Genomic DNA, 21687 nt, shown 5'->3' with positions numbered 1-21687 from the left:
TTTCTGATTTGAAGATGATTCTTCCATCTGGTTATCAGGTTCTTTTTTAAGATATTATTTCAGGATTGTGATAAAGAGGGAAAACTCTACTTTGGATGTTTGAACACTAACAGCTCTCAGGCCCCACCCTCCCCTCTCCTTTGTGCCCCACACCTGGGCTAGCCAGCCCCAGCAGGTAGGAATTCTCTGCCTTCTGGCCCCCAAAAATCTAAAACCAACCAAAGTGCCTCGCTATTGACACTTGGACCAACTTGCACCTGCTTTATTGTCGCCAGAAAATCCCATGCTGTGAGTGATGAATCTTGTCCCATCCTCCTGATGTGTGCCATATCATCAGTGCAACATCCAAACCCATTTTGGATGGAGGGTTGATCCCACCCTGTGCAAAGCAACCACTAAAAAAGAACACAGAAACAATGTTTCAAAGGCAACAGAAGGGAGTATAAAATATACCCAAACGATACACTTTTGAAAAGAAGGGTTCTATTTGCATTGGTTAGGGTAGGGGTGGACGTGCTTTAACAGAGACCCAAAATAAGGGTGGCTTAATTGTTTCTCTGGGGCTCTGGGTGACTGCCTCAGGAGGTCATCCAGCGATCCAGCTGGTGGGTCAACTCTGCTCTCTTCCCCAGTGGCCTTCATTCTCTGGGTCCAAAGTAGCCAGATTCATTGTTGCATCTCCCCACTGGAGAGGAAGTGGGGTGCAATTTCCTTTGAAGCAAGTGAGGTAGGTCACTTCTGCTCATATTCTATTGCTAAGAACTTAGTCACACAGCCACATCTAGCTGAAGGCTGCTGGTAAATGCAGTCCCTAGATGTCTAGATGAGCGGTCACGTGCCCAGCTAAAGCTACTAGGTGGTGGATTGGGAGAGAGAGAGAAAAAAAATGAGAATGGATGAATGAATTGTGGAAAACAATTGAAGTCTGCTGGCCATGTCTTCCATTCTGAGATTTTCCCTCTCCTAACCAAATCCAGGAAAATTAATGGAGTACTAACATTTGCTGCCCAAAGGACTAACGACTGCAGACAGCATTCAGCTCTCCAGAACCCAATCACACCGCCATTGTTGACAATATCCTCTGTAAATCTTTTACTTTGAACAGCAAATATTTTCTTTTCCTTTTTTTTTTCTGAGGAAGATTCACACTAAGCTAACATCTGTTTCCAATCTTCCTCTTTTCTTTTGCTTGAGGAAGATTAGCCATGAGCTAACATCTGTGCCAATCTTCCTCTATTTTGTATGTGGGTCACTGCCATAGCACAGCTGACACGTGGTGTAGGTCCGTGCCCAGAATCCAAACCCATGAACCTAGCCTGCTGAAGCAGAGCATGCAGAACTTTAACCACTAGGCCATGGGGCCAGCACAGCAAATATTTTCTTTTAAAATTTTATATAGGAGCAAATATTCATTCGTGTACACATTCTGGGCCTGAAATAGTTTGTTCCTCCATTTCAAAGCCAACTTGGGATTTCAAAAATATATCTCAAGAGTACAGGTTGATCAGTGAAAGGACCTTGGAAACATCTAAGCAGAGAGCTGTCATTAAAAGAAAAGATTAGGGGCCAGCCCAGTGGCGTAGTGGTGGAGTTCGTGCACTCCACTTTGGCAGCCTGGGGTTTGGGGGTTCAGATCCTGGGCACGGACCCAGCACCATTTGTCAGGCCATGCTGTGGCAGCATCCCACATAAAGTGGAGGAGGATTGGCACAGATATTGGCTCAGCAACAATCTTCCTCAAGCAAAAAAAGAGGAAAATTGGCAACAGATGTTAGCTCAGGGCCAATCTTCCTCACCAAAAAAAAAGAAGAAGAAGAAGAAGAAAGAAAGTACGAAAAAAGATTGATGTTATTGGTGACACACAGAATATGGCTGTCTTTCCCACAGTGGATAGTGACTAGTGGACCCCATCAAGAAGGGACCAAATTGATTTGCTTCAAGACAATACAGGAGAGGTGGAGGTTGGGTGGGTAGAGCTGGAACAAGACTGGCACAGAGATGATAACCGATAATAAAATACTGAATGATGGATATATGAGGTTTCCTTATACAACTTTGTTTACTTTTGTTTATGTTTTAAAACTTTCCATAATAAAATGTTTTTTGTTGTTTTGCTAGTTTGTTTTCAGGAATGAAGCAAATACACTCGTGCCAGCCTCAATCTTGTCTATGGGGAATGTGTCTGTTCTCAGACAGACTGAGAAAACTCAATTTGTGAAACTTCTCAACAGTTATTCAGATCTAACTTAAACATCATTTTCTCCAATTTTCCTTGTAAAGCTTTTGAATTTCTGCAACAAAAACATTTTTCATAAATTACATCATATTTTAATCAAGATGATGAAAATTTAAACAATGTGGAAATTTGCTTATAAGTGCACTCTAAAGATGTGAAATCTTTCATCTATGATTGAAGTCAATTTATCTGAGCCCTCTGCTTTCAGCTTGAAAGAGTGACAATATAAAAATTTCTTCCTTGAAACAGTAAACTACAGAGCTGACAGATAACTGATATTTCTTTGACTGACTATTACAGTGTATCAAATATTTAGCTTTCCACTAATTTGAATGCAAAACAATAGTTTTTTATTTTTAGGATGCCAATTTTGTAAAGCCTCATTTGGAGGTTTAATTTTTTTTTTAATACTGTCATTTCAAATTCTGTTTGATACTGAAACAAGTTTTACACAAGCAGACACAAAATATCTTCAGACTAAACCAGTGGTTCTCAACCAGGGGGACAATTTACCCCTCCCCACACCTATTTGGTACATTTGGTACTGTCTAGAGACATTTTTGGGTGTCACAACTCAGAGGAGCTCCTGGAATCTAGTAGGTAGGGGCCAGGGATGCTGCTAAACATCCTACAATGCACAGGACAGTCTCCCATAACAAAAATATTATCTGGCCCAGAAAGTCAGTAGTGCCAAGGTTGAGAAATCCTGGGCTAAAGTGAGAGAATGCCTGGAAATATTCGCAGTGGTCTCTTCAAGGAGCAGGCCATGGTTTTGCCTAGCTGGCACAACATGAGTGGGTGTTCCAGGCTTCATAATAATGAAAATGCCCCGTGGACACAAGGACACATACTCTGTATGTACATAATAGCGGTTAGCCTGTGCATCTCATCATCAGAAATCATGCTCACGCCATAATTTTCCACTGTCTTGCTTTTATTCTTTTGTGACATATATATGTTTGATTGAAATGCCTACTAGTCTGAGCTACTCAGTTACAATTTGCTGCAATATTGGACTTTCTAAAGCATTTTGATGATTTACGGGCCCAGTAAAATAGACAAATCCTGAGATGGGAGAGTGGAGGACCTGCTCGGGAGTTCCGAGACTGACTCACCTGGGAGGGGCACCCAAAGGAAGAGGCAGGGCATGAATCTTGGGCAGCTGCGGCTCCCTGCCCTGCCAGACCCGGGCCTGCCTCCCTAATCTAATTCTAAGGAACTTTGGATAGACTCCTCAGATGAGCTACAGAACTGCCACTAACATTCTCAAGTGGGACCCCTCTGCGAGCTTCCCGCTAGAAGTAGCGATGGGAGAAAGAAAGTGGAATCGTTTATGCTTGAGCATCATGGGAACTTTCGAGGGGGGCAAGAAAAGACATTTAGCTGCTCTCCTGACTTCTAATTTAACTAGGAAAGTGTCTCATCAAGTGATGTCATGTGGAAGCAGGAGCCTTTCTATAGAGGCGTATTCCTTTTCTTTCTCAGTGGCTGCCAACCATGGGGCACCTTAGAATTAAACGATTAGCTTAAAAAAAAAAATCCCAACACTCAGGCTTCACCCCAGACAAATGGAACCAGAATCTCTGAGGGTGCAGATGATGGAAACAATGGAGTGGTACTTCAAGAGCAGCATATTAATGGCACCTCTGATTCTGGGAACTATGTTCTCTGGAAGTGCCAGGGAGGAGGGTAATAAAATTTAAGGATTATGTTGTTAATGATTGTTGTCTTCGAGACACAGGAGAACATACTAGAAGAAACACAGTCCTCTTTAATGCAGAAGGAAGCACTGAGGATTAACAAATTAGGGAGAAGATATTAGAGAATGAAAGAAATATTAATTCTGAGGATATTACCTGAAATACATGGCAACATGTTGAAACAGAAAGATCATAAAATGTTGCTGGTGAATTTTAGACAGTGACACTCACTGAATACCAAAAAGTCCTGTTTTTAAAATTAAAATGGTCCCCAACTTTAATATTCTATAAAATGAAGCTAGAAAAGAGTGGGATGAGATTTCTGCTATTAAAATCAATGAGGAGGAAAATTGGTTTACGTGTTTGATCTATCATTGGACTGACTTTGTCAAGTTCCAACAAAAGGACTACATAGACTGAAATGCTGGAAGGATGGAGACCTTTAGTTAGACAGGAGGGTTTCTATGGAAATGGTTTTGGCACAAATTTTTTTATGGTTAAAAAAATGTTGCTTTAAAAAAGGTAGAAGTCAGAAATGACATTTTTCATTAAAGTCAAAGTTTGCAAAGAAATTCAAATTTGCACTTGAATTTGGTCCGTAGCTTCTGGCATCAGATCTATTTCTACCTTAGAATAGATGGAATCCATTCACAATATTTACCTCAAAGTAGGGCCCGGCCCTGTGTTGTAGTGGTTAAAGTTCCGGGTGCTTTGCTTCCGCGGCCCGGGGTTCAGAGGTTCAGATCCCGGGTGCAGACCTACTCCACTCACCAGCTACGCTGTGGCGGTGCCCCACATACAAAATGGAGGAAGATTGGCACAGATGTCAGCTCAGGGCTAATCTTCCTCAAGGAGAAAAAAAAAGAGTAACTTTACCAAAGATGTTAGCTCAGGCAGAATCTTCCTCAGCAAAAAAAAATTACATCACCGTAGATTGTTGACTTAGTTTTTCCTGTGTAAATTCTCACTTTACCTAACCTTATAGAAATTCTGGCCAATGAAGTCCCAGCTTCAGGGAGATACTATCCCCAGGGCTAGAAGCAGCAATACTATGATCTTTACAGCACTAAACTTTGTATGAACCTCCACGACGCATGATTACAAGTTTTTTGAAACAATTATTTGAAATTAATTTTGATAAAAAGTTAAAAAATAATAACAAAATAGAACTGTACACTAAAAAAAGGGAGCATTACTCCTCAATAAAAATAATAACCCAGGGGAAAGGTAACAAATGACAAAGTCCCATTTTTCTTTGGATGGCAGTGAGTCAGTAGGTACAGTTCTCTTGGCTATGAACACACAGTCTACTTTTTTCTTTTGGGGAAGATTAGTCCTGAGCTAACATCTGCTGCCAATCCTCCTCTTTTTGCTGAGGAAGACTGGCCCTGAACTAACATCTATGCCCATCTTCCTCTACTTTATATGTGGGACGCCTGCCACAACGTGGCTTGCCAAGCAGTACCATGTCTGCACTGGGGATCCAAACCAGTGAACCCCGGGCCACTGAAGCAGAGCATGCAAACTTAACTGCTGCACCACTGGGCTGGCCCCAGTCTACTTCTTTAGGTAGTGATTTTTCGAAAAATTGAGTTGGTATCCGTAAAAGTAAAATTTTATAAAAATTAGCTATATGTTTTCTAACTTGGGTGAAAATCGATGATTGACCCTATTAAGTTTTCACCACTTATGAAAAAGGATGTATCAAACACTATATAAAAACAACATTGAGCAAAATTATGGAAGTGCCTGTTTCTTTTCCCACAATTCCACTTGAATTTTTTTTCAACAAATTCACTGAGGAATGTTTCTTTCTTTTTTTTGGTGAGGAAGATTGGGCTTGAGCTAACCTTTGTTGCAAATCTTCCTCTTTTTGCTTGAGAAAGACTGCCGTTGAGCTAACATCTGTGCCAATCTTCCTCCAGTTTGTATGTGGGTTTCTGCCACAGCATGGCCGATGAGCAGTGTGTAGGTCCATGCCCGGGATCCAAATCCGGGAACCCCAGTCTGCTGAAGTGGAGAACGCAAACCCAACCACTACACCATTGGGCTGAGGAAAGCTTCTTGAAAACAAACTAACTGAACCAAAAATAATACTTCTATGATGAAGTATGGCAATTAGCACAGCAAAATCCCATACATTCATGGGACGTGTTAACCCCAAGGGTAAAGTTACACACAATGTACAATTGTAAGCCCTGGCTGAGTAAAGAACTACAAATGGACAGTTTTTTTTTTTTTTGGAAACAGTTAGTGGGTTGGCATGGTCAAGTTTAGTCAGTTGAACGCATTTCATAAGTTGTTTATTTGCGACGTTCAATCATTTACAATACTCCGTGGGTTTTTCAAGGCCAGGCTACACGGGCATCGCCTTTTGGCTAGCACCTGCCTAACCATGACAAACACTCCGGCACTATTGGCCAGATCAACACAGTGAAATCCCATGAGTCCATTCCTGATTACAGTCAGTTTTGCATGTCATAATTTTCCGTTGTGCTCCAAAACCTCACTGATTTACACACTGTTTATTTTTTGTACTACCTTAAAATTCATGCAAACAGAACTTTCCTGTATGTAAAATGAAAATGCACATGCCGTTAGTGCTATTTTACCAACTTTGGAGTCTTTACCCACTTTAGAATGTGAGCTATAGAGGAGTTTCCTTGTAATAAAAACTGACGACAACTGTGACAAAAATAAGGATATAATATTAAAATAAATCAAATGATATACAATACTGTCATTATTCTGATACAGAATTTTTACACAATATTGATACAGGTACAAATGGCAGGATGTCAGGCAATCCATTACAACAGACCTTTTGGTTACAGATAAAGTTTAAATTACAACGTAATACCGATTTAAAAATGGTAACTAGTGTTATGCCAGATTAAAATCAATACTTCCTCTTCAAGTGACATTTTCTGGAACATCTCTAACTATGAGACTTTAAAAAAAGTTTTATAAAGAGAAAGAGAAATAAAAGTAATCTTGTATTAGAAAAGCCTTCAAAAAAAAAAAACCCCAAATCTACAAATCTGGACTAATTTGACTTTCCATGCCTCCTGTCCTCCCCCCAGTCAAACAGCAGACCTGAAGTCCATCTCAGAGGCAAGTTCAGTGGAAATTCAGAAGCACCCCAACCTCCACCCCACAGAAGAGAAGTCTGGAGCAGCTGGTTCCACTAGACTCTTTCCACTGTTTAAGTATCAAGCAAAAAGCTTGATTCTTGTCAGTGATTCTGCCAGCAAGTTAAAGGACATGGACCCCACGCGCACACTTTAAAATGCTAGAAGGTCAGAGAGGGAAATGGCAAAGAATAAAGTGACAGACTTAAAATTCCTTGACGAGTGAGAGACGAGACTCAAAGGGCTGTGTGTGTGTGTGTGTGTATCTGGGGCCAGGGCTTGGGGACAGGGGTTTAAGGAAAAATAAGTTTCTGTAACAAAATATCAAATTCTTGTTCTCCTCATTTTTGTGAAAATGGGTGAGTTATTGGCATTAAAAAAAAAAAAAGCAAAACCAAACCAAAACACAAACAGGGAAATGAGAACTGGTTCCATAATGCCTTGCACTTTACATTTCTGTCCAAAATTAAAATCCTCTTTCAATTTAAAAAAACCATCATTTAAAAATCAAAGCTAGAACTGTTACTTGGAAAGTTGAGGAAGCAACAGCATTTCTTTCTGGCATCTTACTTGTTTGGCACAATCACAAGTAAATAGACTTTACAGACATCGTGCGGCTGTTCACATTTCAAGTTTCTACTCCAAAGTGATTACTTTCGGGCTAAACAAATAAATCGATTAAACGAAGTCCGTAAACAAGCTAAGCCCGGCATACATGGACACGTGTGATGCATTCTCCGCCCAAAAAATGGAACCTAAAATAAAACAGAACACTGAGTCAGAGCAGGAAACATCAAAAAAACCAAAAAAAGCCAAACTATTCTTGAGAAGTTTCTTTTAATAATACTAGCTAGCATTTATTGAATGTTAACTATTCATCAAGCCATATGCTCAGCAGTTTTCCATGGATTATCCTTTCCCATCTCTACAACCACTCCGTGAAGACAGCAAATACTTTAATTACACCCATTTTACAGATGAGAGACTGAGGCACAGACAGATTAGTAACTTGCCCAAGGTCACATCTCCAGAACTTGCAGTTTGGCTGGCAGCTGGATCAGAAAGACCAAGCTTTTAACCACCAAGCTATACGGCCTTTTACTTTTCTCATTTTAGTTCTTTTTATAGTGTCCTGCTGTTGAAGCTCCTCAAAGAGAGCATAACATTATGGGCATGACCACATCTATACAATGAGCAAATGCAAATTCACTGACAATGAGGGATATATAAGTTCACACACAGATGTCAGAAGGAGTCAAAATTCCAGTGGTGATGGTGGGGGGGGGGAACAAAAGGAAAATTAGGGAAGGAGGTAAGCTTGATTTGCAGAAACGGAACAAACCAAACCCCGATACAGGGAGAGCCAGCAGTGAAACGTCAGCGTCATTCCAAGAGTCACTGAACTGATATTTCTAAGAGCCCTGCCACCAGAGAAGCTGGGTCGAGGAGGTCAACCAGTAACCGGCATGGTAGTTCTCTGTGCCAGGGGCAAGTGCAGAACCCTCAAAATATGTATGATTTCTAGAGGTGAAGAGCAAAAATCATTCTCCCTCCCCTGGGAATGGCGCCCTCTTGAGAATCTGCCTGCTTTGCAAGTTAGAGGGAGAAAGTTGAACCCCAGGCCTGGAGGCAGTTGATAGTCCATGAAACAGGATGGCAAATTACTCCAATTCAGGGTAATGCGAGAGAGGCAAGATATTACAGACTCATACCTCAGGGATCCTTCTACAGTTTACACAGGGCAGAAAAATGCATCCTTCCTGTTTCCCAACTCAAATGCTTTATTAGGTATCATTCTAGAGTATTTCCTATTCTATTCCACTAAAAGAGGCCGCCCCAAACCAATTACCTGTCCTTATGGGAAACTCTGAGATGCACCTTCCAGATGCCTTCTAAACAATTTCTTTCTCCCTAGAGAAAGCCTGCCTGCAGACAGTGGCAGAACCATTCCAACCTCATCTTTAGGTTGCACTGATAGGACAGATCCAACTCTACGGAGCCCAACGATGGTCAAGGCTAATTATTCTGGGTGTTATCTTTGGGTGGTGCCACACTCATGTTCTTCTTACCTCCTTTTTCCTTTTTCTCCTCTTCCTCTTTCTTCTTTCCTGCCTTCCATTTTCAAAATGCTTCTGGAAGGGCCAGGGAGATGATTGAGATCAATAAAAACAAAGGGAAGAAAGGGAAGCAGTAGGAGGGCAGGGCATGAATGTGGCGATCAGGCAGAGCTGTTCCAACTCCATCTTTTTGCAAGGGCATTGCTTTCAAGGCGTTAACGACAGTGTTTACACATGGGCACCATGCCTGGCCGGCTCCATGCAGCCATGTGCTCAGAATGGTTCCGTCACTGTGTGTGTCAAAGGGTGCATGGCTGGCTGGCTCATTTGTTGGCACTGAGAATATGTCAGAGGAGGTGGGTGCAGCTGGATTGGCTTGGACACTTATAAATGGATAGTAGAGAAGGTATAACCCACGACCTTTACGATCCGTCCTGACCCTAAGACTTTAAGAGCTTCTTTTCACTAAGCCTGAAACTACTGCGTGGGCCAGCGGTTCCCAATTGGGGGCGATTCTGGCCCCCAGGGGACATCTGTCCAGAGATGTTTTTGTTTGTCACAACTTGGAGGAAGAGGTGTTAATAACATCAAGTAGGTAGAGGCCAGGGATGCTGCTAAACATCCTACAATTGACAGGATACCCCTCCACAGCAAAGACGTATCTGGCCCCAAATGCCAAACAGGGCCGAGGTTGAGACAAACGAACATACGCGGCAATATTCAAGGAAAAGGAGCCTGAAATAAGTGAACTACAACTCTCAGGAGCATGTCAAGCTGTTACACATGGAAAACACCAAGCACATTTCCTTTACTCATTCTTTCGAGAGACATTTACTGAGTGTCACCGACATATCAGGCCGTGTTTTAGGTGCTGTGGACACAGTGATGAACAAACAGGAAGAGGCCCCTGCCCACCATGGAGTTTAAATTTTACTGACGAAATATAGATAACCAGTAAGATAGTGTCAGCTACTACTAAGTACCCTCATGGTGCTTACAGTCTTGCGCTTGGTGTATCATGACACCCCGGTTACTCCTTGGCCTGTCAGGTTGGTTCTTGGTGCCTTGAAAGCAGCAGAAAAGGAATGTCAAACTGGCAGCCTGCCACGGGCCAAGCATCATAAGGCATCGTGTCTGAACATCACACCAAACCCGTGTGCCAGATTTCTGCCTTGTTTTGACACAAGCTAAGCGGCTTCCTCCGGAGGTGAAGTAATGTGCCCGCCTGAGGTCACCCAGCTAAAAAGGGAACAGGTCATAGTCAAACCCAGTCCTACTTTCTTCCAAATTTTGCTCTCTTCTCAAACAGCACCCCTTCCCAGACTCCAAGCTCTCTCAGAAAGGGACTCTTAGTTACGAGCACACAGCACTCAGCCTGGTACACAGGAGACACTCAAAGAAAAGATCTGTGAAATGTCCGTCTTTCACCAATGCCCCCCCATAGGCTGTGAACTCCTGAAGGTAAAGGGGTGACCTTCTCAGGTCCTGGGGCTTCCCATGACCTGCACACCGCTGCCCGGAACTGGGCAGGGCCAACGTGACTCACAACACCAAACTCAGACGGACCTACACCGCAGCCGAAGAAGCCACAGGCCCTCACTTGTGTAGGCCCCTCCAGGGCCTCGAAGGGACCCCAGCAGTGTGTCCACAAGCTCATATGTTTTTGCGACACTTTCAAAAACATCTTTGTATTATTCAGTTTCTTATTGAGGGCAGCAAGATTGTATAAACTTCAACCGAGATCTGTCCCAACTAACCTTAACATCAGGATTAGACTGTCCTGGAGGTCCTCGTTTACCTGGATGCCCTTTTCTTTTTCTTAAGGAATCCGGTTCCCTTTTTAAGATCCAGTCTGCGTTTCTTCCTCCCTCCCTCCCGCAAGCCTTTCTTAACTGCGCCAGCTCGTAGCAGTTTCCCCTCTCCCTTCCATCTCTGAGCTCCTAACCACAAAGACCGCGATTTCTGATCTGATACGCTCAGTAGATACTGGCCCATTTGTTGAACGGCCTACTCACTTCTAGATCTACACACACTGTGTGACGACCCTAATAGGTGTCTGAAGGTCACAAACGCATGACAGAGTGTTTACAGAAGACGCATATTCAGATGTATGAATACAGCCAAGGAGCTAGCCATTCAGCCCAAACTTGACGGTTTACTTTAGAACCAACTATGCATTCAACTCAACGTTTCCAATAGCCTAGAATTCCAAACAGTAAATTCTAGAAATTCCCAAGGCAGAACCTTCAGCACTTTCAGGAAGGTATGATTCTTATCCACTTGCAACACTTTAAAAGAAAAAATAGCACTGATATGAAACAAAAGTATTTTTTGTGATTTCTCTCAAAACAGCCAATTACGTCAAAGAAGAAAATATAATGAGATACATGGAAAAAAGCCTAGTCATGTGACATAAAAAGCACTGGTCTTATTATATTTTTTGATAAAATCAGTTTTGTTATAGCTTTTTCAATAGAAGTACATAGTTCAAAAAAATTCAAATGGTATAATAGTGCATTAAATAAAAACTAAAAATCCTACACTCCCACACTTTCTGGTTTTAATAACTATGAAGAGCGCCATTGTATCTTAATTTGGTAAAGTTTCAAATTGTTTCTTCAAATTCTTTTGGAATAGGTATATATTCATATAACTTTAAATAATGCAATTATTTACCTACTCCCCTCTTGTGAGTAAAGGGTTAACACGTGGCCCTGGCTGATGGAGGCGCCCTGACATGGCCCTGGGCCTCCCACTGCACTGTGTCCTTGGAAAGACTAAAGGAGAACAGGGAATGGGGGTTGGCCTCAGTTGGTTGGGGGAGCTGTTCATGCCCCTGGGCCTCTGGGACTAGGAAGGCATAAAAGATTTGCAAGAAATAATGGCAGTAGCTTCCGTGGGTCAAGGGAAGCCCCCACACACCCTGTCTCTCATCTGTGGCAGCCACAAGCACCCCATGTGGATGAGAGGCAAAAGCAACTGTGTGCTTGGGTAGCTGCTAAGCTCCCAATGAAATCAGGATGCTGCATCTCCTATACTGTGTCCTGTAAGCCTGTAAATGTAGCATTAGACCAGTGGTGCCCAACCAGGGCAACCTGCACCCCACAAACCCTCCCAGGGGACATCTGTCATAGTCTAGAGACGTTTTTGGTTGTCACAACTTGGGGAGGGGGACTACTGGCATCTAGTGGATAGAGCTCAGGGATGCTGCTAAACGTCCTACAGTGCACGGGACAGCCCCCACAACAAAGAGTTAGCTAGCCTAAAAAGTCAACAGAGCCCAGGCTGAGAAACCCTGCACCAGACTCAAGCACACTTATGTCTTGTGAGTCTCTCTGTCGATTTGAACCTGTAATCGCAGCTACGATGCTGCCAAATGGAGATGGTGGCTCTTGACATCCGTGACAAGAAAGGCGAGGAAATTAGCATACTGTGCTTTCTACCACACATCTTTCAATAAATTTTGTAGTTATATTAGTTATATTTTAGTTAGTATTTAAAAAAATTTTACACTCTATTCTGAAATTGTGTATTTTAGAACCAACCATCCATTTAGGTTGGTTCTAAAATAAAAAGAGCTAATAATTTTTTAAGTCTTCCACTTTTTTTTTTTACACAAACAAGATCTACATTTTAACCTGAAATATTTTTCTTCAGAAAAGGAAAATGTATTGGTCAAGTTTTAAAGTGCAGCTAAAAAAAAAGCAAAACTAATGCTAAAAATTTTAACATAAAACAAAATAAACATAAGCAAAATAAACAAACAAGATGAATTTTTTTGAGGAAACAGCTATTTAAATGGAAAAAATTAATAACATAATAAGCAATAAAAATATGAGTATTAATCACATAATCATAAACTTCCAAAGTCAATCAGTAATCAGAATGGGATGGAAATGGCCAATCTTTGTACACTCTGAAAAGTGTAGGTATTAATAGAAATTAGCGTTTTTTTTTTTTAAAAACAGCCAAGTATTCCCCGTAGACAAATGATTCAGTAACTCACTCTTGTTAAAAAATTAATTCTTCAAAATGAATACAGGCTAAAACTATTATTTGCTTAAAACTGTGTTTAGAAAACATGCATCCTGTTCTTCTTAGGTGGACTTATATTTTATTCCGGTTTTGAATTACCAAATGTAAAGTTAAAAACTGTACAATTACAAAATGAAAGCCAAACAGTGACTTTAAACGGTACAAGCTAATTGATGCATCTGGAATAAAATAGTGAGCTGAACTCCGTGGCCATCAGTTCCTACTGACAGTTCTCAATTTCATTCATCAAATATTGTTCACTTTATTAAAACAACAGACTTCTGTGGTTAATGACTAAGCCAAACCAGAATGGAAAGTTTAAAATGTGAACAGGTGTAACCTTCACATATTCATAGCCTGTGTTTTTAAAACACGAATCCCTCTGACTACAAGGAGTTAATTCATTTTTTCTAAAAAAAATGGGGGGGGGGGGTAATGAATACATCACATTAAAACAGAATTTTCTATAGGGTGTTTACATTTGTACCATCTACTAATGAGCCATTAAACTTCAGAGCAGAGTTTCACTAGGATATATTTATAAAAAATTTTTTTCTCAAGTTGTTTTGAATAGAAAATAGTCAAGAGATATTCTGGAAGAAACTAGATTTTTACCATGATAGGTTAATTTCATCCAGTACAAGTAACAACTCTGGGACTAAAAACGGGTCACTGAAATGACCTATGAAAATGTATATTCAAGACAGTAAAATAACCAATGGGAAAAGCTGTAACACTGAGTTCTAGATACACATTTCTTCTTTCTTTTTTTTAGAAGTAGCCTGACACTGGTGAGAAAGAGTCAGCTCTTTTTTTTTTTTTTAAAGATTGGCACCTGAGCTGACATCTGTTGCCAATCTTTTTTTTTTCTTCTTCTCCCCAAAGCCCCCCGGTACATAGTTGTATATTCTAGTTGTGAGCGCCTCTGGCCATGCTATGTGGGACGCTGCCTCAGAGTGGCCTGATGGGCAGTGCCATGTCTGCACCCAGGATCCGAACTGGCCAAACCCCGGGCCGCCAAATCGGAGAGCGTGAACTTAACCACTTGGCCACGGGGCCGGCCCCTAGAAACACATTTCAAGTGGGCATCTGAATATGAGGAAAGTTCAGATCAGATGTAAAACTTTATTTTTTTCAGTTCTTCTATCATTCAATTCTGCTATGAAAACCATAATCTGTTATTAAAGGCTTCATTATTAAAACCTTGATAAAATCAAAAGCGTAGAGCTGCCGGTGGACTTTTGGGAGAAGAATGATTTTGTTTACTTTCAGATCTGACCCTGCACTAAACCTGAACCAGAAACTATATAGGAACCGGGGAAACAGAATTTGGTTCTCTTTTAAAGATACCTCAAATTTGGAAAACTCATCGGAACTATAGGATGTGACAAATTCCCACTCTGGACCGTTATCCTTTATTTCAGTGACCATTTTACCCACACGAATCAGTTTTGGTTAACTCGACTAAAAAATGTTCAAATTAAACATGATAGCTTTCACGGAGGTAGAAGAGTATGGTGGTTGAGACCGCAGAGACAACGGCGCCTCAGAAAGAAGTCCAGTCCAGTGCCTGCCCTCTGACCTATTACCTTCGACCTCCACCAGTTATGAAAGCCCTCCAAGGCTTACTGTTGTATGGAAAGCACGACAAAAATAAACCCAGTTCACAGACTTGTTGTGAGTATTAAACAAGAAATACAACATTTACCACAGAGCGTCTGGTACATCACTGCATTCATCAAGTGGCAACTCTTACTGCTGTTAATACAAAAACAGTTCCAGGGACTGTGTCACTCGTCACTTGTTTTAGCAAACAGGCTGCATGGTTCTAGTACCTGGGGCGTGTGAGGTTATACCCACACTGGACGAAAACAACCTCGTTCTTAAAGGAGAAGGCTGAGTCAAGAGTAAACTTTTCAGCGACAGCAGTTCAAAAGTACAAAAGATGACTCACATTCGATAAGGGTGATGAAAAAATGGAGATCAGTGCCAAAGGTGGCTGGGCCAGCTTCACCTCCTTGTGGGGAGTTTGGCATGGAGACAGACGACTAATGGTTTAGAACCTTTCCCGTTCTAAAACAGCCAAGAATAGAAGGTGCATGTCATGTTTAAAAATGACAGTCTAGTCTCGAGTGGTAAAAGCATGGGGAGGCACAGTCTACACGTAACAGGAAGTATTTCTCAAGGAAACCACAGGAAAGCCAAATTCAGTCTTCAGATGGGTCCAAACAACCAGAGTCCCTATTACAGCTCATAGCACTAAACCTGAGCCAGTTTATTTCATGAGGTTCATTCCAGCAATGCCCGAACAGTAACTGCTTTCTGCAACTGTGGAGTACAGGAAAGATGTCTGGCTCTACCACAGTTTTAAACTCTATGACATGAGAAAAAAAAAGGCAGAAGGTAGAATTCAGTTTGCTTTGAAAATATTCAGTCTATTTTAAAATGAGAGTACACAATGTGTAGAGAGAACGTGGCAGAGAGACTGAGCTGGGCCTCCACCGGCCACCCAGCCTCGGACGCATCCTTCGGTGCCTCTGGACTTCACTTTCCTGCTGGGTAAGACCAGGAGGTGGGACTGGGAGAGCAAGACGCTGCAACCTGGCATCCCCAGGAGATTTTGCTGACATCAAACTGTGTTTCAAAAGTTGTGAATCTGAAGGGCAAGGACTCTCCAGGGTCCACAGACTTCTCTGCTCCCTCCTGTCTCCAACCCACCCCGCCTGAGGTCACGTAAATGCGCCTGGCCCCTACAGACAGGAGAGCCCGCAACCCAGCGGCTAGAGCCCCATTCAATCCGCCATCGTCCGGTCACGCCACTCATTGTCAATAACTTTTCAAAAGCGTTGTTTAGGTCACTGTAGTGTGGAGCTATTAGATAATAAGATAAATTGAAAAATTAAATATCATTAACCTCTAGGATGACAAACAATCTTTTGTAGATAGAGTCAAAATATAGGACTTTTAAATTAAGATATAAGAGTAATTGTACTTTCGATGATGTTCTGCAAAAAAGCAAAACAAAACACAAACTTATTTACTTCTGCCTCATTGGTAGGGCTGATACCAAAAGTCTTTTCCAAGAACTTCTAGACTCTGATGTCTGCAAAGAAGATACACAGTACATATATATATATATATACACACACACACATATAGTCACATATATATATACATATATATAGTCCTAAATAATTTTTAAGCAAATTCATGTGTTTAGAATTATTTTAATGAAATGTTTCTAATGCCACGAGAGCAATGATATGAAAATTATCACCAAAATAAAGATGGTAGAGGACACAATTCTTTAAAACAGAAGCAGAGAGGAGAGAGGCGGTGGTTTTCTGTTGTCATCTTCTCTAACTTCCCATTTCACGCACATTGCCCTGGGGTCATGTCATACACGCCTTGCTCAGGGTTAAAGCACCAAAACGTAAGAGAACCACCATGAATACAAATATACATACTAACTTTACGAGTCAGCGGATGGCAGCTGTCTCCCACTTTGCCCATAGGTGTGCAAATCCTTATGCTCTTAACCCAGATACTAACAGCGCAGCACATGCCTCCACCACACTGGGGGTCCTTGTCGCAGGCCTGAAATGCAATAAACAAACAGATAAATGTAGATAGCGGGTAAGACTCAAACTAAGGAAATCTAAAATTAGCGGCAAAAAAAAAAAAATGCTCTTTAAATATCCAACTGCTATGATTTTTTTTTTTTTTTCTGGTTGAAGTACATTTTTTTTTTTATTAATGTTATGATAGATTACAACCTTGTGAGATTTCAGTTGTACATTTTTGTTAGTCATGTTGTGGGTACACCACTTCCCCCTTTGTGCCCTCCCCCCAACCCCCCTTTTCCCTGGGAACCACCGATCAGATCTCCTTATCAATATACTAACTTCTACCTATGAGTGGAGTCATATAGAGTTCGTCCTTCTCTGACTGGCTTATTTCGCTTAACATAATACCCTCGAGGTCCATCCACGTTGCTGTGAATGGGCCAATTTTGTCTTTTTTTATGGCTGAGTAGTATTCCATTGTGTATATATACCATATCTTCTTTATCCAATCATCAGTTTCTGGGCATGTAGGTTGGTTCCACGTCTTGGCTATTGTAAATAATGCTGCGACGAACATTGGGGTGCAAGGGACTCTTGGGATTTCTGATTTCAGGTTCTTAGGATAGATACCCAGTAATGGGATGGCTGGGTCATAGGGTATTCCAACTGCTATGATTTTAATAATCACATATATAAAAAAGAACTGTAATCTTCACTTGCTTTTGCTTTGCACATTTTCACAATAAAATCTGATCAGAAGAGATTTTCCTAGTTTTTAAAAAATGGCCTAGATAATGGCCCACACATTATGAAAATCTTAAATAAACAAGGATTTTTAAAAAAACAAAAGCAGCTTGCTTTTTCTAGTGCTTTATGGCTGAATTGGCTTTGAACTTGAAGAAAGAGTCTATATTAGTCTTATACCATACATGGCCATTAGGAACGACATAAATCGAATCACAGGATTTTATGACTATTAACTGCAGAACACATTGGGCCCAATGTTAAAAAGGGATTTAAATGGTCTCTAAATCTGGCATGAAATGCTCCAGACACATAAAGGCACTGATGTAAATTTCAGAAGTGCTCATTTTCTCTTTCAAATATTTGCATTTTGGTTCATGAGACTTGATGTTTCTCACACCACTGACTTGATTTTCACCATTTCCTCTTTAAAGAAAGAAATCTCATAGGGTGAGAGTGGACAGACCAAGACTTTTGCCTTTATGTTACTCTTTTTTGGGGTGAGTAACCCGCAAAAAGGTAATTATTGGCTTAGGATATACCTTTGTGTACACTGCAAACTCAGCTGAACTATTCTATAAGATCCATCAGATTTAGAAACGCAAGTGACACATGCAGCTATCAACAGTGCTTACTCAAGGCATCTGTTCCCAACATAAAAACTGTAAATACACATAATCAAAGAATCAACTATGGAGGAATTCACATACCCTACTAAATGGAAATAATGAAGTCTAAATTTATTTGCATGAAAATAGATCTGAAGAACTACTGTTCTTTCCTAGAACCAACAAAAAAAATAGGATGCTTTGTTCGAATGGAAGGCAGTAATCTGTTTTGCTAATGATAAGGTAAAAACATCCTGTACTATGTATGTAAGAAATTAAAAAGTCTATAATTCAGACCCAAATTTAAATACACATTTATTGGAAACAACTAAAACACTCCAAAGTTCTTAGTCTGGGGGGCTTCTCAAAACATAAATATATGGGCACACCCTTGTTTGTTATTTTTCATTAAAAGTGACCAACTAAATATCTTGCTTTAGAATTGGTCTATTTCCCCGATTAGAATTTTTTTTCTCAGGCTATTTAAAACAAGTATCTGGACCAAAACCACAATTTTGACCTTGGGGTGTTTGAACATTTATAGGAAAATAACATTTCCATTTTCCAATTTTTATCTGTATGCCAGAAATCATGTATACGTGGCCATTACATTCCATAAACGAGATGTTCAGTACGCAATCTTTTCCAATATGCTTTTAACAAATCTATGTGGACATATAAATCAATTTTTAAATAACTACACATATTACTAAAAAAAGGTAAATATTTAAGGTGAAGGTTTCAGGCAGTATTTTATTTCAACAGATGCTCAAGACCAGGAATTACGGAGCCCCACCAGCTCTTTTTATAAGACAATCAAAATCCAGCCAAAATCTTTTAAAATTCAATCAATCACTTGGATGTTTAACATCCTATACACGATGTATCTAGATAAGTTACTGAGTTTTTCATTTGACTCCAGATGGTTCCTGTCATGGAGACATAACTACATTTCTTTATTGCCACGTTGCTTTAGAGAAATTTTTTAAAATTCTTTTTGCAATGCTGAGTTAAAACAACAAAAACAGCACACATAACTATATAATAAGCTCAGTCTAAACCTTTCTAACAGATAAACATCCAATGTGATAAAATTTCATTCTTTAACAAAAAGCTCCAGTTCTTGGAAATATTTACAAAGAATTGCCTAGGTTTATATATTTTTAATTAGACAGCTGTTTTCCTAATGCCCTTCATCCTTAACTCATTGCAGATCTATTCAAACAGTGTTGTCCTGTGAATGGAACAAAAAGATACTTATATCGCACAGGAATTTTGGGCTCAGAGGATTAGCAGAAATTTAAAATGAGCCAGCAGGGGAAGAGGGGAGAAAAAACCAATCATGTTTCAATTCTCATGTATTAGAAAGACCTGGAAAAACTTCTTTTCAACCACATGGACTGGCTACTGACAAAGCTATTCAAATATATTTTTTAAAAAACCTCGAAACTATTCTAGTAAATAACATGACACATAACTAAATATCTATTGGATATAACTAAATATTGTTAAAGTACAAGGGCTTTCAATATGCTCTAAGCCTATTAATGAACATGGAGACAAGAAGAGGTTTAGTTTCTCAAGACAAAAAGACATTTCCCTTAAATTTAAAGGTTATTTCATTATCTACATATCATCATTTCAACATAGAAGTTTCATTTGAATCCTATAATGTGCACTTAGGTATTCGAAATAATTTAAGGGAGGTGTAAAATAATTTCAGACTTTAAAAAAAAGAGTGAAGCAGTTGAACCACCAGGAAATGGCAGCGGTTTTGCACTGCTGATGTAAAGAAGACTAGACTTTTCTACTTTGTACTGTAAACTCATCCTTCAGATTCACACAAAGAAAACTGCTGGTGGGAGCAGCAGGGGCTTGAACTAGTTCCCATCTCCCCAAATGATGAAGACGTCTTAAGTCGAAACATCTACATGGCAACCTGCTCCATAATCACCCGGGAGCGCTGGAGGTGCTTTATCAGGAGTTGGAAACGGAAAACTTTTACGGGGAGAACCTCAAGATGCTGAAAAAAAAAAAAGCCCTGGAACCCAGCAGGAAGAGCCCACACGACCAAGTTATTTCAAAGGGTTTCTGCGGAGGATGCATTGGGGAGCAAACTCCTCACTGTGGGCTTAAGACTCGGGATTTGGGGTATTCGTCTTGCTCCTTGCGTTTCAGGAAGGAGCCCTGAAATTTTAAGGTTCAAGGCTGGAAGGTCTCGAAAAAGCGTTTGAGAAGACACTGAAAGAAAACTTCTTTCTGCTTAACAGAAAAAGAGACCAAACCCAGGGAGAGAGGCTGTAGGGGGATAAGGGGGAAGCAAGCGGGAGAGGTGGTGATGAAAGCGGTGGGGTGACACTTGGGTCCCTTTTTCTTCCCGGGCCGTCTGCTGCTTTTGGAGCAGCGCGCTCTTGCAAGTGCGCCAAGAGGCGACTGAGGCAGGTGTCCCCGCCCGGGGCGACCCTCCCGTGCCCCTCGCGTCCCCTTGCCCAGCGCCCGGGGCGCAGCGGGCGCGCAGCGGGGCAGACAGGTGCGCCCGGGCCGCTTACCCCGGTGATGACGGCGGCGTCCCCGGCGGGGGGCGTGAGCAGCAGCGGCGGCAGCAGCAGCAGGAGCAGCAGCGGGGCGCAGCGCGGGCTCCTCATGGCGCCCTCGGGCCTGGCCGGCGGTTGGGGGACGTTGGGGGCGCGGGCCGGGCGCGCTCGCCGGAACGCGGAGCAGCGGTCGGGCGGGCGGCTCCGCGCGCCTCGCGGCCGTTATAAAGGCAGCAGGGCCGTGACTCACGCCGGCGCCCGCCTGGCAGCACGCGCAGGGGGCACGGCGCGGGCACACACCCCGCGCCCGCACGCGCACCCGCGCGCCCCTCGCCGCCCCGCCAGCGGCCGAGCCGAGCCAAGCCGAGCACGTGCCGGCGCGCGGCCCCCACGCCCCCGCCTCGGGCGCCACGCAGGCAGCGCCCCCCGCGCCGCGCCCCGCGCCCTGCAGCGCTCTCGCCTCTCGCCCGCCGCCGCCTGTCGCACGCGCCCGGGTCGCTTTTGTGATCTGACACCCACTTCATCGGCCGTCCTGGTTTCCAAAGCTCCACGTGCTCCGCGCCGAAAACTTGCAGCTCATTTGCTCTACAGATGTTTAGGGAGCGCCTACTACGCGCCAGGCGCTGTGGCCACATTGGGGGAGCGCGCTGGGGGGCCCGGGGGTGTGGGGTGGGAACAAGAGCCTCTGACGGTGTTCATTTGTTCAGGAAGTCTTTCATACCCAGCTCTATGCCAGGTACTGCCACTGGGTCTGTCCTCGTGGTCCGGTAACTGACCAGAAAAGACAGACATCAAACACATAAACTGGAAACGTGGATGAGGGGGAAAAGAACAAAGAGAGAGCGAAATCACCCCTAATCCCACATCCCTGACGACATGGAGGGGTTTGTCCTTCCAGCTGTGGGAGTCCAATTTATTTCTTTCATTTCAAATGCTTTCCCTTTATACTCACATCTGTTCCCGAGCCTCTCCTCTCTGATTTTCCTCACATGCGTTTCCTCCCTCCTTTAGCATCGCGCCAGCTTCTGGCAGTTCAGGATGGTGCCAAAGGGAAATGAGAACGCCTGGCTTCGGGT

At 42.1% G+C, this 21687-nt stretch overlaps 1 protein-coding gene across 2 annotated transcripts; it reads right to left on the bottom strand.

Annotated features, from left to right (window-relative positions):
* Positions 1–6622: 6622 nt before the first annotated feature.
* Positions 6623–21206, bottom strand: PROK2 (prokineticin 2). Of its 2 annotated transcripts, XM_070238610.1 has the most exons (4): positions 20627–21206; positions 16631–16756; positions 9137–9199; positions 6623–7822 (listed from the first exon to the last, which is right to left on the bottom strand). In XM_070238610.1, exons 1-4 carry the CDS (start codon positions 20720–20722, stop codon positions 7718–7720), a joined length of 390 nt encoding a protein of 129 aa, XP_070094711.1. In that variant the 5' UTR covers positions 20723–21206; the 3' UTR covers positions 6623–7717. The 2 variants fall into 2 exon arrangements, with proteins under 2 accessions (XP_070094711.1, XP_023475855.1); XM_023620087.2 differs by lacking the exon at positions 9137–9199 and having other exon boundaries at positions 20627–21170.
* Between the last annotated feature and the right edge of the window lie 481 nt (positions 21207–21687).

Source organism: Equus caballus, chromosome 16 (assembly GCF_041296265.1).
Source record: "Equus caballus isolate H_3958 breed thoroughbred chromosome 16, TB-T2T, whole genome shotgun sequence".
Lineage (NCBI taxonomy): Eukaryota > Metazoa > Chordata > Mammalia > Perissodactyla > Equidae > Equus > Equus caballus.
The sequence above is the reverse complement of the archived record's forward strand: the minus strand, read 5'-3'. Positions and strand labels throughout refer to the sequence as shown.

Coding starts and splice junctions, on each gene's coding strand:
- PROK2 (XM_070238610.1), bottom strand. CDS start 20,722: ATGAGGAGCCCGCGCTGCGCCCCGCTGCTGCTCCTGCTGCTGCTGCCG. Junction 9,200..16,630: donor GCCATCCGCTGACTCGTAAA/GTTAGTATGTAT, acceptor TGGCCCTTCCAG/AAGCATTTTGAAAATGGAAG. Junction 7,823..9,136: donor GGAGAAAAAGGAAAAAGGAG/GTAAGAAGAACA, acceptor GTTTTATTTTAG/GTTCCATTTTTTGGGCGGAG.